The following is a 14,770-nucleotide window of genomic DNA, read 5'->3' on the forward strand; positions in this document are numbered from 1 at the left end:
CTCAGCCACGGGCCACGCACTACCCCAGGCAGCCCCCCCTTCCTTTGCTCACACCCCTGCCCTGGCCATCTTGGAAGCTGCCAGTCCATGGCCTAGGTGCACTGCCCCAGGGACCGCCCGCCCCCCAGCTGGGCAGTGCTACCGACACCGGCCAGTAGGGGTCACCCCCAGCCCAACCCAGCCCCCAGTGACCAGTGACCGCCCAACCGGAGTGGGCCCAGGGCCGCAAGGGTGGACAGTCCCCCCCCCTCTACGTCCCATCCAGCCAAAATACTCACTCACCCCCCAGTCCTCTGCCCCTCTGCTGTCCTGCTCCCCGGCGCTATCCGCTGCCAGGCGCCCAGAGACTGACCCCAGCTCCCCAGTGAGTCCCGCCCGGCCTCCCCCTCCTGTGCAGACAGCGCTGCAGTGGCCGGGGAAACTGAGGCACGCACAGAGTCACGCCAGAGCAGCACAGGGCACTAGACTCACACGCCGGGGAGCCAGGTGCACACTGGCTGGGGGGGCGTGAACCCGCGAGCGGTAAAGGAAAGCGAGTGAATAGAGATCAAAGTGATCACAGGAGCCCCCCGCCACGCAGTGTCCCCCTTCGCTGCCCGCCCAGCCCCCCAGAGCCCGCCCCCAGACCCCTCCCCTCTCCGCCTGCCCCACGACCTCACTGAGCCCCCACAGCCGGGCCCCCAGCGCCCTCAGACTGTGGTTGCCTCCTCCCATAATGCACTGGGGCCCGGGGCTGGGAAGCAGAGAACAGAGAAGGGGGGATCAGCTGCATGGGGTGGGGGAGGGGGAGGTTTCTCTGCTCATCCCCCCCCCCCCCCCGGCAGGTTCTTTGCGGTGCCGGTCACAGCGCTGATAGCCAATTTCGGCATCCCCCGCTGGGCCCGGGAGAAAATCGTCAACGGGATCCAACTGGGCATCCATTTCTACGCGCATGCCGTGTTCCTGGTGAGTCCCCGTGCCCCTCGTGTCCCCATCCACTTCTACGCGCACGCCGTGTTCCTGGTGAGTCCCCGTGCCCCTCGTGTCCCCATCCACTTCTACGCGCACGCCGTGTTCCTGGTGTGTCCCCGTGCCCCTCGTGCCCCTCGTGCCCCCATCCATTTCTACGCGCACGCCGTGTTCCTGGTGAGTCCCCGTGCCCCTCGTGTCCCCATCCACTTCTACGCGCATGCCGTGTTCCTGGTGAGCCCCCATGCCCCTCGTGTCCCCATCCACTTCTACGCGCACGCCGTGTTCCTGGTGAGCCCCCGTGCCCCTCGTGCCCCCATCCACTTCTACGCGCACGCCGTGTTCCTGGTGAGTCCCCGTGCCCCTCGTGTCCCCATCCACTTCTACGCGCACGCCGTGTTCCTGGTGAGCCCCCGTGCCCCTCGTGTCCCCATCCACTTCTACGCGCACACCGTGTTCCTGGTGTGTCCCCGTGCCCCTCGTGTCCCCATCCACTTCTATGCGCACGCCGTGTTCCTGGTGAGTCCCCGTGCCCCTCGTGTCCCCATCCACTTCTACGCGCACGCCGTGTTCCTGGTGAGTCCCCGTGCCCCTCGTGCCCCTCGTGTCCCCATCCACTTCTACGCGCATGCCGTGTTCCTGGTGAGTCCCCGTGCCCCTCGTGCCCCCATCCACTTCTACGCGCACGCCGTGTTCCTGGTGAGTCCCCGTGCCCCTTGTGCCCCCATCCACTTCTACGCGCACGCCGTGTTCCTGGTGAGTCCCCGTGCCCCTCGTGTCCCCATCCACTTCTACGCGCACGCTGTGTTCCTGGTGAGTCCCCGTGCCCCTCGTGTCCCCATCCATTTCTACGCGCACGCCGTGTTCCTGGTGAGCCCCCGTGCCCCTCGTGTCCCCATCCATTTCTACGCGCTCACCGTGTTTCTGGTGAGTCCCCGTGCCCCTCGTGTCCCCATCCACTTCTACGCGCACGCCGTGTTCCTGGTGAGTCCCCGTGCCCCTCGTGCCCCTCGTGTCCCCATCCACTTCTACGCGCATGCCGTGTTCCTGGTGAGTCCCCGTGCCCCTCGTGCCCCCATCCACTTCTACGCGCACGCCGTGTTCCTGGTGAGTCCCCGTGCCCCTTGTGCCCCCATCCACTTCTACGCGCACGCCGTGTTCCTGGTGAGTCCCCGTGCCCCTCGTGTCCCCATCCACTTCTACGCGCACGCTGTGTTCCTGGTGAGTCCCCGTGCCCCTCGTGTCCCCATCCATTTCTACGCGCACGCCGTGTTCCTGGTGAGCCCCCGTGCCCCTCGTGTCCCCATCCATTTCTACGCGCTCACCGTGTTTCTGGTGAGTCCCCGTGCCCCTCGTGTCCCCATCCACTTCTACGCGCACGCCGTGTTCCTGGTGAATCCCCGTGCCTCTCGTGTCCCCATCCACTTCTACGTGCACGCCGTGTTCCTGGTGAGCCCCCGTGCCCCTCGTGCCCCCATCCACTTCTACGCGCACGCCGTGTTCCTGGTGAGTCCCCGTGCCCCTCGTGTCCCCATCCACTTCTACGCGCACGCCGTGTTCCTGGTGAGCCCCCGTGCCCCTCGTGTCCCCATCCACTTCTACGCGCACACCGTGTTCCTGGTGTGTCCCCGTGCCCCTCGTGTCCCCATCCACTTCTATGCGCACGCCGTGTTCCTGGTGAGTCCCCGTGCCCCTCGTGTCCCCATCCACTTCTACGCGCACGCCGTGTTCCTGGTGAGTCCCCGTGCCCCTCGTGCCCCTCGTGTCCCCATCCACTTCTACGCGCATGCCGTGTTCCTGGTGAGTCCCCGTGCCCCTCGTGCCCCCATCCACTTCTACGCGCACGCCGTGTTCCTGGTGAGTCCCCGTGCCCCTTGTGCCCCCATCCACTTCTACGCGCACGCCGTGTTCCTGGTGAGTCCCCGTGCCCCTCGTGTCCCCATCCACTTCTACGCGCACGCCGTGTTCCTGGTGAGTCCCCGTGCCCCTCGTGTCCCCATCCACTTCTACGCGCACGCCGTGTTCCTGGTGAGTCCCCGTGCCCCTCGTGCCCCTCGTGTCCCCATCCACTTCTACGCGCATGCCGTGTTCCTGGTGAGTCCCCGTGCCCCTCGTGCCCCCATCCACTTCTACGCGCACGCCGTGTTCCTGGTGAGTCCCCGTGCCCCTTGTGCCCCCATCCACTTCTACGCGCACGCCGTGTTCCTGGTGAGTCCCCGTGCCCCTCGTGTCCCCATCCACTTCTACGCGCACGCCGTGTTCCTGGTGAGTCCCCGTGCCCCTCGTGTCCCCATCCATTTCTACGCGCACGCCGTGTTCCTGGTGAGCCCCCGTGCCCCTCGTGTCCCCATCCATTTCTACGCGCACGCCGTGTTCCTGGTGAGCCCCCGTGCCCCTCGTGTCCCCATCCATTTCTACGCGCACGCCGTGTTCCTGGTGAGCCCCCGTGCCCCTCGTGTCCCCATCCATTTCTACGCGCTCGCCGTGTTTCTGGTGAGTCCCCGTGCCCCTCGTGTCCCCATCCACTTCTACGCGCACGCCGTGTTCCTGGTGAATCCCCGTGCCTCTCGTGTCCCCATCCACTTCTACGTGCACGCCGTGTTCCTGGTGAGCCCCCGTGCCCCTCGTGTCCCCATCCACTTCTACGCGCACGCCGTGTTCCTGGTGAGCCCCCGTGCCCCTCGTGTCCCCATCCACTTCTACGCGCACGCCGTGTTCCTGGTGAGCCCCCGTGCCCCTCTTGTCCCCATCCACTTCTACGCGCACGCCGTGTTCCTGGTGAGCCCCCGTGCCCCTCGTGTCCCCATCCACTTCTACGCGCACGCCGTGTTCCTGGTGAGCCCCCGTGCCCCTCGTGTCCCCATCCACTTCTACGCGCACGCCGTGTTCCTGGTGAGCCCCCGTGCCCCTCGTGTCCCCATCCACTTCTACGCGCACGCCGTGTTCCTGGTGAGCCCCCGTGCCCCTCGTGTCCCCATCCACTTCTACGCGCACGCCGTGTTCCTGGTGAGCCCATCCACTTCTACACGCACGCCGTGTTCCTGGTGAGCCCCCGTGCCCCTCGTGTCCCCATCCACTTCTACGCGCACGCCGTGTTCCTGGTGAGCCCCCGTGCCCCTCGTGCCCCTCGTTTCCCCATCCACTTCTACGCGCATGCCGTGTTCCTGGTGAGCCCCCGTGCCCCTCGTGCCCCTCATGTCCCCATCAACTTCTACGTGCACACCGTGTTCCTGGTGAGCTCCCGTGCCCCTCATGTCCCCACCCACTTTTACGGGCACGCCGTGTTCCTGGTGAGCCCCCGTATCCCTCGTGCCCCCATCCACTTCTACGCGCACGCTGTGTTCCTGGTGAGCCCCCGTGCCCCTCGTGTCCCCATCCACCTCTACGCTCACGCCGTGTTCCTGGTGAGCCCCCGTGCCCCTCGTGTCCCCATCCACTTCTACGCGCACGCCGTGTTCCTGGTGAGCCCCCATGCCCCTCGTGTCCCCGCTCCCAAGGGCCTAGCCCAGCCTGCTCCCCGGCCCAGAGCGACCCCCAGCCAGTGCCCACAGGAGGGGTATGGGGCTGTGAACCCAGCAAAGCCTGGCCCCCCAGCCCCGCCCCTCGGAGTCTCCCCTGCAGCCGGGGGGCTCGGTCTGCCCTGCCCCCCGTCCCCAAAGAACAGCCCCAGCAACAGCCCCTCGCCCGGCCAGTGTCTCTGCAGGTAACAGGGGCGCCTGGGCCCCTCTTCTCCCCCCCACCAGTGTTCCCCTGGGACGGCGTCGGGGCCCCCCGATCCTGCACCCCCACAGCCAGAACAGGCTCCGCCGGCCAGTAGATTGGGGGGGGGTTGCTTCTCCGGGGCGCAGCCTGGCACAGACGGGACGTGTCTGCGGGCGCCTCGCCCAGGGTGCCCAGAGCCCTTGTCACCAAGCCCCCCCAGTCTGTGTCCCTTGGCATCCCAGCGCCAGACCGACCCTTCCCCCGATGCTCACTTCCCCAGCCCCAGCCCCCGCGACCCCTCGGGTCCTGTCAGCCCCCCCAGGCCGCGCTCACAGGCAGAGCCCAGGGGGGTCGCCCCCAGTCCCCCCGACCCCTCAGTTCCTGTCAGCCCCCCCAGGCCACGCTCACAGGCAGAGCCCAGGGGGGTCCCCCCCCGTCCCTCCGACCCCTCGGGTCCTGTCAGCCCCCCCAGGCCACGCTCACAGGCAGAGCCCAGGGGGGTCGCCCCCAGTCCCCCCGACCCCTCGGGTCCTGTCAGCCCCCCCAGGCCACGCTCACAGGCAGAGCCCAGGGGGGTCCCCCCCCGTCCCCAGCCCCGCAACCAGCAAGGGCCTGACGCTGCTGCACATGCAGGTGACTGAGTGGGAATCGCAGTGCAGGGCACCCGGGTCACAGAGCAGACAGCCCCCCAGTGACGGCGCGTTGGGGTCCCCCGTCTCCTGCACCCCGAAATGGCACAAACAGACTGCACCAGCCGGTGGATTAGAGGAAGTTTATTGCCTCTCCAGGATACAGCACAGCACAGATGTAATCTGGTCACAGAGCTGGGCTAGGATGCCTCAGGCCCCCTTGAGATGGGGGAGACTGGGCCCCTAACCTCCAGCTCCTCTCCCTAGGCTCTCCTCCATGCTCCCAGACAGCCAGCAACCAACCAACTAACTTCCAGCCCTGCCCCACAGCCAGGGTAGCATCCACCTTCCTTTGTTCCTCTCCATGGGGGGTGTCTGGCCACTGGTTTGCATAGTGACTCATCCTGTTTTGCTGGGTCGTGGTACCCACGGCAGCCAGTGGGGTTACCCCAGAGCCAGCAGCATAGAAACCAGCCAGGTACCCCCACTACGTCACAGTTCTCCCCCCTCCGAGAGCGAACTGAGCAGGGTCACTCCGCTCGTGACCTAGGGAAGTTCGGGTCCTCTGCGTGGGAACCCGCCCTGGGGACATGGGTGCTCCCCTTGACTTGGGCCGGCCGTGGCGAGGCCCCACATGAGCTGGCTTTCCTCCGTCCACTCGCCGCCCCACTCCAGGGCGACTGGCACAGGCCTGTCCTCGGGGGTCATACACACCCTTCTGCTGGCCTTGATCTCTGGCCGGGGTCTCTCGGGCCGGGGCCATGAGCCCAGCGAGCCTTCTCTGGACAGCCAGGGCGGCTTCCATTCCCGATGCTCCATCCAGGGAGGACTTCCCCTCCCATAGCTCTCTCAGGAAGCCCAGAGGGTCCTCTATCCGGGGTAGAGACCCCCAGGCCGCTTTCCTACTGTCTTGGGCCTTCCCGCCCCTCTGGCAGGAGTCACAGGACCGGCAGTACCGCTGCACGGCTGTAAAGATTCCCGGCCAATAGAAGTGCTGGAGCAGCCTCAGCCGGGTGCTCCGGATCCCCCGGTGGCCCCCAACGGGGACGTCGTGGGCCAAATACAGCAGCTTGAGGCGATACTTTCGGGGGACGACCAGCTGCCGCTGGACCCCCCATGCCCTCGCCTTCCTGGGGGGAAGCCATTCCCGGAACAGGAGTCCACGCTCCCGCAGGAATCTCTCCTGGCCACCTCTCCCCCGGGGCTGAGCTGCACGGAGGCCAGACTGGTCCCTCAGCCTCTGCAAGGAGGGGTCTGCCTGCACCTCAGCCTGGAATTCAGCCGCTGAGGCAGGGATCGGGCCCTGTCCCCCACCTTTGCCTAGGTCCAGAGTCCCAGCCTGGCTGGACCCCGTGTCCACTGGGATGGGACCCTGAGGACGCTGCCAGGAGTCCTTCCCTGGACCCACGTTGTCAGCCCCCCGCTGGCTCTGTGTGGTGACTAGAGCCCGCTGGGATTCATGGGGCCACTCCTCTAGGTCATTCCCCATCAGCACCTCGGTGGGCAAGTGCGGGTGCACCCCCACTTCCTTGAGGCCTTCCTTGGCCCCCCATTTCAGATGCACCCTGGCTACAGGCACCTTAAACGGGGACCCGTCTATGCCCTTCAGGGTCAGCTGGGTGTGGGGTAGTATCCGCTCTGGGGCCACTATGTCGGATCGGGCCAGAGTCACCTCCGCCCCCGTGTCCCAGAAGCCCGTCACCTTCCTACCATCCACCTCCAGGGGTATGAGGCACTCACTCCGCAGGGGCCGCCCTGCCCCCACCCGGTACACGGAGAAATCCGCCTCCCGAGGGTCAGACCTCCCAGGGGAGGTGCACTGAGGATCCTTCCCCTCTCTCTGAGCTGAGGTTTGCCTGCCAGCCCCTGCCTCTGGGGCAGCCTGCCCTTCCTCCCGCCCCAGCCAGTTAACCCTGGAAAGTCCCCGGTCCTGGGACCTGGTGCACTGAGCCCTCTTGTGGCCTTTTTGCCCACAGCGCTGGCAAGTTAGGCTTTGGGCTGTCTCTGTCCAGGCCCTGGCTGGTTCTCTGGGGCGCAGACGACCTGTTCCTTGGGCTCGCCCCGTAGTTGACTCCCTCCGTCGCTCAGCCAAGATCCGGTCTCTGCGCGGTTCCCTCTCTCTCCGGGACTCCCGTTCACACCCGGACCGGCTCTCCGTGAACTCATCCGCCAGTCTCCCGGCCTCCTGGGGGTTCTCTGGTCTCCGGTCCTTGAGCCACAGCCTCAGTTTGGGTGGGCACGCTTCATAGAACTGCTCCATCATGACCAGCTTGAGCAGCTCCTCTGCGGTCTGGGCTCCGACTCCAGACACCCACTTGCGGCAGTATTGCGCCAGGCGGGAGGCCAGGTCCACATAGGTCTCCCGTGGCCCTTTCTGTACCCCCCGGAACTTCTTCCTGTACATCTCGGGGGTCAGCCCGAACTTGTGCAGCAGGGCCTCCTTGACTCGGTTGTAATCCCCTGGCTGTAGGTCCTCCAGCTGACTGAGCACTCCGGCCGCCTCCTGGTTCAGTGCGGGGATGAGCTCCTGCAGCCAGTCAGCTGGGGGAACCCGTTGCAGTCCACAGGCCCTCTCAAAGGCACTGAGGAACCCGTCTATGTCGCCCATGTCCTTCAATTGGGCCACCACGGGCCTCTCCAAGCGTCTGGCAGCCCCGGGACCCTGGGGCCCATCCGCACTTGGCGCAGCCGGTGCCCCGCCGGTTCTCCGCTCTGCCATGGCCAGCTCATGCTGTCGTTGCCTCTCTCGATCTTGGCGCTCCTTCTCTCGATCCTGGCGCTGCCTCTCTCGATCTTGGCGCTCCTTCTCTCGGTCCTGGCGGTCCCTCTCTCGGTCCTCTACTTCCAATTCCTTGATCCGCAGCTGGATCTCCAGCCGCCGCAGCTCCGCTGGGCTGGCCCCTACCCTAGATGGGCTACCGCTTGCAGGCCTCCCGGGAGACGCTGTCTCATCTCTCCGGTGGGGTCCAGCGCTCCTCCCCCTCTCTGAGCCTGACACACTCTCAGGGGGGGTCTGGCTGCTTCCCCTGGGGACAAAATCCTGGCCCCGTGGCTGGTCATTCTCTTCCAGCTGGGCAATCAGCTGGGCCTTGGTTGCTTTCCGCACAGGCAAGCCCCTCTCTCTGCACAGCCCCACCAGCTCTGCCTTCAAGAGTCAGGCGTAGGCCATCTGCCCGCTGGGCCCCTCGGTGCAGACTCACCAGTCTAGTGCTGCAGCGCCCCACGATTCCCAGGAACCGCTTCGCTCTGTCTCCAGCACGCCTGGCTCCAGGGCTCTTGCTTCTACGGCGCCTTGTCACTTGCCGCTGGAAGTTCCATCCACGGGGTGCAGTGCATCCCACTCCTGACACCAGTGTGACGGCGCGTTGGGGTCCCCCGTCCCCTGCACCCCGAAATAGCACAAACAGACTGCACCAGCCAGTGGAATAGAGGAAGTTTATTGCCTCTCCAGGATACAGCACAGCACCGATGGAATCTGGTCACAGAGCTGGGCTAGGATGCCTCAGGCCCCCTTGAGTTGGGGGGAGACTGGGCCCCTAAACTCCAGCTCCTCTCCCTAGGCTGTCTCCTCCATGCTCCCAGACACCAACTAACTAACCCTCTCCCAGCCCTGCCCCCCAGCCAGGGCAGCATCCACCTTCCTTTGTTCCTCTCCATGGGGGGTGTCTGGCCATACTGGTTTGCATAGTGACTCATCCTGTTTTGCTGGGTCGTGGTACCCACGGCAGCCAGTGGGGTTACCCCAGAGCCAGCAGCATAGAAACCAGCCAGGTACCCCCACTACGTCACACCCCCCCACGGCACATCCCCCTCGCTGGGACCAGCTGGGCCGGCGCCGGGTCCCCTCAGCCCCTTGTGTCTGGCGGGGGCGGCCGTGGGCTCTGAGCGGGGCCGGGGGCACCAGGGCGCCAGACGCCGGCTCCAGATCTGGGCTGGGCCCTGCAACGACAAACACTCCCCCCCCCGTCACATTGAACCAGCAACATCCGGGCGCTGAGCCCCCCGTATGGAGTCCCCCTTGACCCTCCAAACTCCCCTTCCAGACCGGACTGAGGGGGTCGCTCTGCCAGGGGCCTGGGGCAGCTCAGCCCCCCGGGATCAGGCGCCGGCTGGGACACTGGCGCCCCCTTGGCACGGACCCTCCCAGACTCCATCTCAGCCGCTCGGCCTCGGCCCCTGGGCCCGGTGCAGCCAGGTCTGGGGAGGGGTCGGCCGCCCTGGGAGAGGCCCCCCCACACAGGCAGGGCTGCAGCTTTCCAAGGGCCCCGGGCCGGCGCCTGCTCTCTGGCCGCGCTTGCTGCTCCCGGGCAGAGCTCCCTGCTCAGGTAGCGCTGGGGCGTCGCGCCCCTTGGGGTCAGTTTGCACCCGGCCGTGCGGGAGGCTCCGTGAGCCCAGGGCGGGTTTGCTCCAGTCCGGGCTGACGGCACCGGGCCCTGGCTGAGGCCTCGCTCAGGCCCCGAGAGCCCCCCGGCCCCGCTGGGTCCAGACCCCCCCCCAGCTATGCCCTGGCCCGCGTCCATGTCACCCCCCCCGGCTACGCCCTGGCCCGCGTCCATGTCACCCCCCCCGGCTACGCCCTGGCTCGCGTCCATGTCACCCCCCCCGGCTACGCCCTGGCCCGTGTCCATGTCACCCCCCCCCGGCTACGCCCTGGCTCGCGTCCATGTCACCCCCCCCGGCTACGCCCTGGCCCGCGTCCATGTCACCCCCCCCGGCTACGCCCTGGCTCGCGTCCATGTCACCCCCCCCGGCTACGCCCTGGCTCGCGTCCATGTCACCCCCCCCGGCTACGCCCTGGCCCGCGTCCATGTCACCCCCCCCGGGTACGCCCTGACCCGCGTCCATGTCACCCCCCCGGGCTACGCCCTGGCCCGTGTCCATGTCACCCCCCCCGGCTACGCCCTGGCCCGCGTCCATGTCACCCCCCCCCGGCTATGCCCTGGCTTGCGTCCATGTCACCCCCCCCGGCTACGCCCTGGCCCGCGTCCATGTCACCCCCCCGGCTACGTCCTGGCTTGCGTCCATGTCACCCCCCCCGGCTACGCCCTGGCCCGCGTCCATGTCACCCCCCCGGCTACGCCCTGGCCCGCGTCCATGTCACCCCCCCCCGGCTATGCCCTGGCTCGCGTCCATGTCACCCCCCCCGGCTACGCCCTGGCTCGCGTCCATGTCACCCGCCCCCGGCTACGCCCTGGCTCACGTCCCGGGAGCTCCGCTGGGACCCGGCGCCTGTAGCTCCCATGGGTCATTCGCCACCCGCTGAGCTGTTAGCGGCTCCCCAGTGAGCCCCCCCCCCCGCCCGACGGGCCAGGGCGCCCCTAGGAGCCGGGCACAGGCCACGTCCCGCTGGCCCCTGTGATGTAGTGGGGGTACTTGCTGGGCTGTGGTGACCCCTGCTGTCTGGAGCAAGACCCAGCAGGGAAAAGCTCGCTAGGCAGAGGTAATGCCAAACTTGTTGAACCAGTGGCCAGACACCCCCATGGAGAGGAACAAAGGAAGGTGGATGCTGCCCTGACTGGGGGGCAGGGCTGGAAGGGAATTTAGTTAGTTCTGTCGGAGAGCATGGAGGAGAGCCTAGGGAAAGAGGCTGGAGTTTAGGGGCCCAGTCTCCCCCATCTCAAGGGGGCCTGAGGCATCCTAGCCCAGCTCTGTGACCAGATTCCATGTGTGCTGTGCTGTATCCTGGAGAGGCAATAAACTTCCTCTATTCCACCGGCTGGTGCAGTCTGTTTGTGCCATTTCGGGGTGCAGGAGACGGGGAACCCCCAACGCGCCGTCACACTGGTGTCAGGAGCGGGATGCACTGCACCCCGTGGATGGAGCTTCCAGCGGCGAGCGACAAGGCGCCATAGAAGCAAGAGCCCTGGAGCCAGGCGTGCTGGAGACAGAGCGAAGCGGTTCCTGGGAATCGTTGGGCGCTGCAGCACTAGACTGGTGAGTCTGCACCGAGGGGACCAGCGGGCAGATGGCCTACGCCCGACTCTTGAAGGCAGAGCTGGTGGGGCTGTGCAGAGAGAGGGGCTTGCCTGTGCAGAAAGCAACCAAGGCCCAGCTGATTGCTCAGCTAGAAGAGAATGACCAGCCACAGGGCCAGGATCTTGTCCCCAGGGGAAGCAGCCAGACCCCCCCTGAGAGTGTGTCAGGCTCAGAGAGGGGGAGGAGCGCTGGAACTCACCGGAGAGATGAGACAGCGTCTCCCGGGAGGCCTGCAAGCCGTAGCCCATCTAGAGCAGGGGCCAGCCCAGCGGAGCTGCGGCGGCTGGAGATCCAGCTGCGGATGAAGGAATTGGAACTAGAGGACCGAGAGAGGGACCGCCAGGACCGAGAGAAGGAACGCCAAGATCGAGAGAGGCAGCGGCAGCATGAGCTGGCCATGGCAGAGCGGAGAACCGGCGGGGCACCGGCTGCGCCAAGTGCGGATGGGCCCCAGGGTCCCAGGACTGCCAGACGCTTGGAGAGGCTCGTGGTGGCCCAATTGAAGGACATGGGCGACATAGACGGGTTCCTCAGCTCCTTTGAGAGGGCCTGTGGACTGCAGCGGGTCCCCCCAGCTGACTGGCTGCAGGAGCTCGTGTGACAGCGCGTTGGGGGTTCCCCGTCTCCTGCACCCCGAAATGGTACAAACAGACTGCACCAGCCGGTGGAATAGAGGAAGTTTATTGCCTCTCCAGGATACAGCACAGCACAGATGTAGTCTGGCCACAGAGCTGGGCTAGGATGCCTCAGGCCCCCTTGAGATGGGGGAGACTGGGCCCCTAAACTCCAGCCCCTTCTCCTAGGCTCTCCTCCATGCTCTCCCACAGTAACTAACTAAATTCCCTTGCAGCCCTGCCCCCCAGTCAGGGCCGCATTCCACCTTCCTTTGTTCCTCTCCATGGGGGGTGTCTGGCCACTGGTTCAACCAGTTTGGCCTTACCTCTGCCTAGCGAGGTTTTCCCTGCTGGGTCTTGCTCCAGACAGCAGGGGTCACCACAGCCCAGCAAGTACCCCCACTACGTCACAGCTCGTCCCCGCACTGAGCCAGGAGGCGGCCGGAGTGCTCAGTCAGCTGGAGGACCTACAGCCAGGGGATTACAACCGAGTCAAGGAGGCCCTGCTGCACAAGTTCGGGCTGACCCCCGAGATGTACAGGAAGAAGTTCCGGGGGGTACAGAAAGGGCCACGGGAGACCTATGTGGACCTGGCCTCCCGCCTGGCGCAATACTGCCGCAAGTGGGTGTCTGGAGTCGGAGCCCAGACCGCAGAGGAGCTGCTCAAGCTGGTCATGATGGAGCAGTTCTATGAAGCGTGCCCACCCAAACTGAGGCTGTGGCTCAAGGACCGGAGACCAGAGAACCCCCAGGAGGCCGGGAGACTGGTGGATGAGTTCACGGAGAGCCGGTCCGGGTGTGAACGGGAGTCCCGGAGAGAGAGGGAACCGCGCAGAGACCGGATCTCGGCTGAGCGACGGAGGGAGTCAACTACGGGGCGAGCCCAAGGAACAGGTCGTCTGCGCCCCAGAGAACCAGCCAGGGCCTGGACAGAGACAGCCCAAAGCCTAACTTGCCAGCGCTGTGGGCAAAAAGGCCACAAGAGGGCTCAGTGCACCAGGTCCCAGGACCGGGGACTTTCCAGGGTTAACTGGCTGGGGCGGGAGGAAGGGCAGGCTGCCCCAGAGGCAGGGGCTGGCAGGCAAACCTCAGCTCAGAGAGAGGGGAAGGATCCTCAGTGCACCTCCCCTGGGAGGTCTGACCCTCGGGAGGCGGATTTCTCCGTGTACCGGGTGGGGGCAGGGCGGCCCCTGCGGAGTGAGTGCCTCATACCCCTGGAGGTGGATGGTAGGAAGGTGACGGGCTTCTGGGACACGGGGGCGGAGGTGACTCTGGCCCGATCCGACATAGTGGCCCCAGAGCGGATACTACCCCACACCCAGCTGACCCTGAAGGGCATAGACGGGTCCCCGTTTAAGGTGCCTGTAGCCAGGGTGCATCTGAAATGGGGGGCCAAGGAAGGCCTCAAGGAAGTGGGGGTGCACCCGCACTTGCCCACCGAGGTGCTGATGGGGAATGACCTAGAGGAGTGGCCCCATGAATCCCAGCGGGCTCTAGTCACCACACAGAGCCAGCGGGGGGCTGACAACGTGGGTCCAGGGAAGGACTCCTGGCAGCGTCCTCAGGGTCCCATCCCAGTGGACACGGGGTCCAGCCAGGCTGGGACTCTGGACCTAGGCAAAGGTGGGGGACAGGGCCCGATCCCTGCCTCAGCGGCTGAATTCCAGGCTGAGGTGCAGGCAGACCCCTCCTTGCAGAGGCTGAGGGACCAGTCTGGCCTCCGTGCAGCTCAGCCCCGGGGGAGAGGTGGCCAGGAGAGATTCCTGCGGGAGCGTGGACTCCTGTTCCGGGAATGGCTTCCCCCCAGGAAGGCGAGGGCATGGGGGGTCCAGCGGCAGCTGGTCGTCCCCCGAAAGTATCGCCTCAAGCTGCTGTATTTGGCCCACGACGTCCCCGTTGGGGGCCACCGGGGGATCCGGAGCACCCGGCTGAGGCTGCTCCAGCACTTCTATTGGCCGGGAATCTTTACAGCCGTGCAGCGGTACTGCCGGTCCTGTGACTCCTGCCAGAGGGGCGGGAAGGCCCAAGACAGTAGGAAAGCGGCCTGGGGGTCTCTACCCCGGATAGAGGACCCTCTGGGCTTCCTGAGAGAGCTATGGGAGGGGAAGTCCTCCCTGGATGGAGCATCGGGAATGGAAGCCGCCCTGGCTGTCCAGAGAAGGCTCGCTGGGCTCATGGCCCCGGCCCGAGAGACCCCGGCCAGAGATCAAGGCCAGCGGAAGGGTGGGTGTGACCCCCGAGGACAGGCCTGTGCCAGTCGCCCTGGAGCGGGGCGGCGAGTGGACAGAGGGAAGCCAGCTCATGTGGGGCCTTGCCACGGCCGGCCCGAGTCAAGGGGAGCACCCATGTCCCCGGGGCGGGTTCCCACGCAGAGGACCCGAACTTCCCTAGGTCACGAGCGGAGTGACCCTGCTCAGTTCGCTCTCGGAGGGGGGAGAACTGTGACGTAGTGGGGGTACTTGCTGGGCTGTGGTGACCCCTGCTGTCTGGAGCAAGACCCAGCAGGGAAAACCTCGCTAGGCAGAGGTAAGGCCAAACTTGTTGAACCAGTGGCCAGACACCCCCCATGGAGAGGAACAAAGGAAGGTGGATGCTGCCCTGGCTGGGGGGCAGGGCTGGAAGGGAATTTAGTTAGTTCTGTCGGAGAGCATGGAGGAGAGCCTAGGAGAAGGGGCTGGAGTTTAGGGGCCCAGTCTCCAGGGGGCCTGAGGCATCCTAGCCCAGCTCTGTGACCAGATTCCATCTGTGCTGTGCTGTATCCTGGAGAGGCAATAAACTTCCTCTATTCCACTGGCTGGTGCAGTCTGTTTGTGCCATTTCGGGGTGCAGGAGACGGGGGACCCCCAACGCGCCGTCACAGCCCCTTCAGCGCCTCGCTCCGCGCCGGCAGCCAACGGTGCA

The 14,770-nt window shown here is 66.3% G+C and overlaps 1 protein-coding gene across 1 annotated transcript in view; it reads left to right on the top strand.

The window, feature by feature from the left end:
- The window catches only part of TMEM145 (transmembrane protein 145), a 50,820-nt gene that overhangs the window by 32,287 nt on the left and 3,763 nt on the right, over nt 1–14,770 (top strand). The window contains 1 exon segment of the mRNA XM_089772421.1: nt 825–945. Within this exon segment, the coding sequence (XP_089628547.1) occupies nt 825–945 (121 nt within the window).

Source organism: Pelodiscus sinensis, chromosome 22 (assembly GCF_052426305.1).
Source record: "Pelodiscus sinensis isolate ZL-2025 chromosome 22, ASM5242630v1, whole genome shotgun sequence".
Lineage (NCBI taxonomy): Eukaryota > Metazoa > Chordata > Testudines > Trionychidae > Pelodiscus > Pelodiscus sinensis.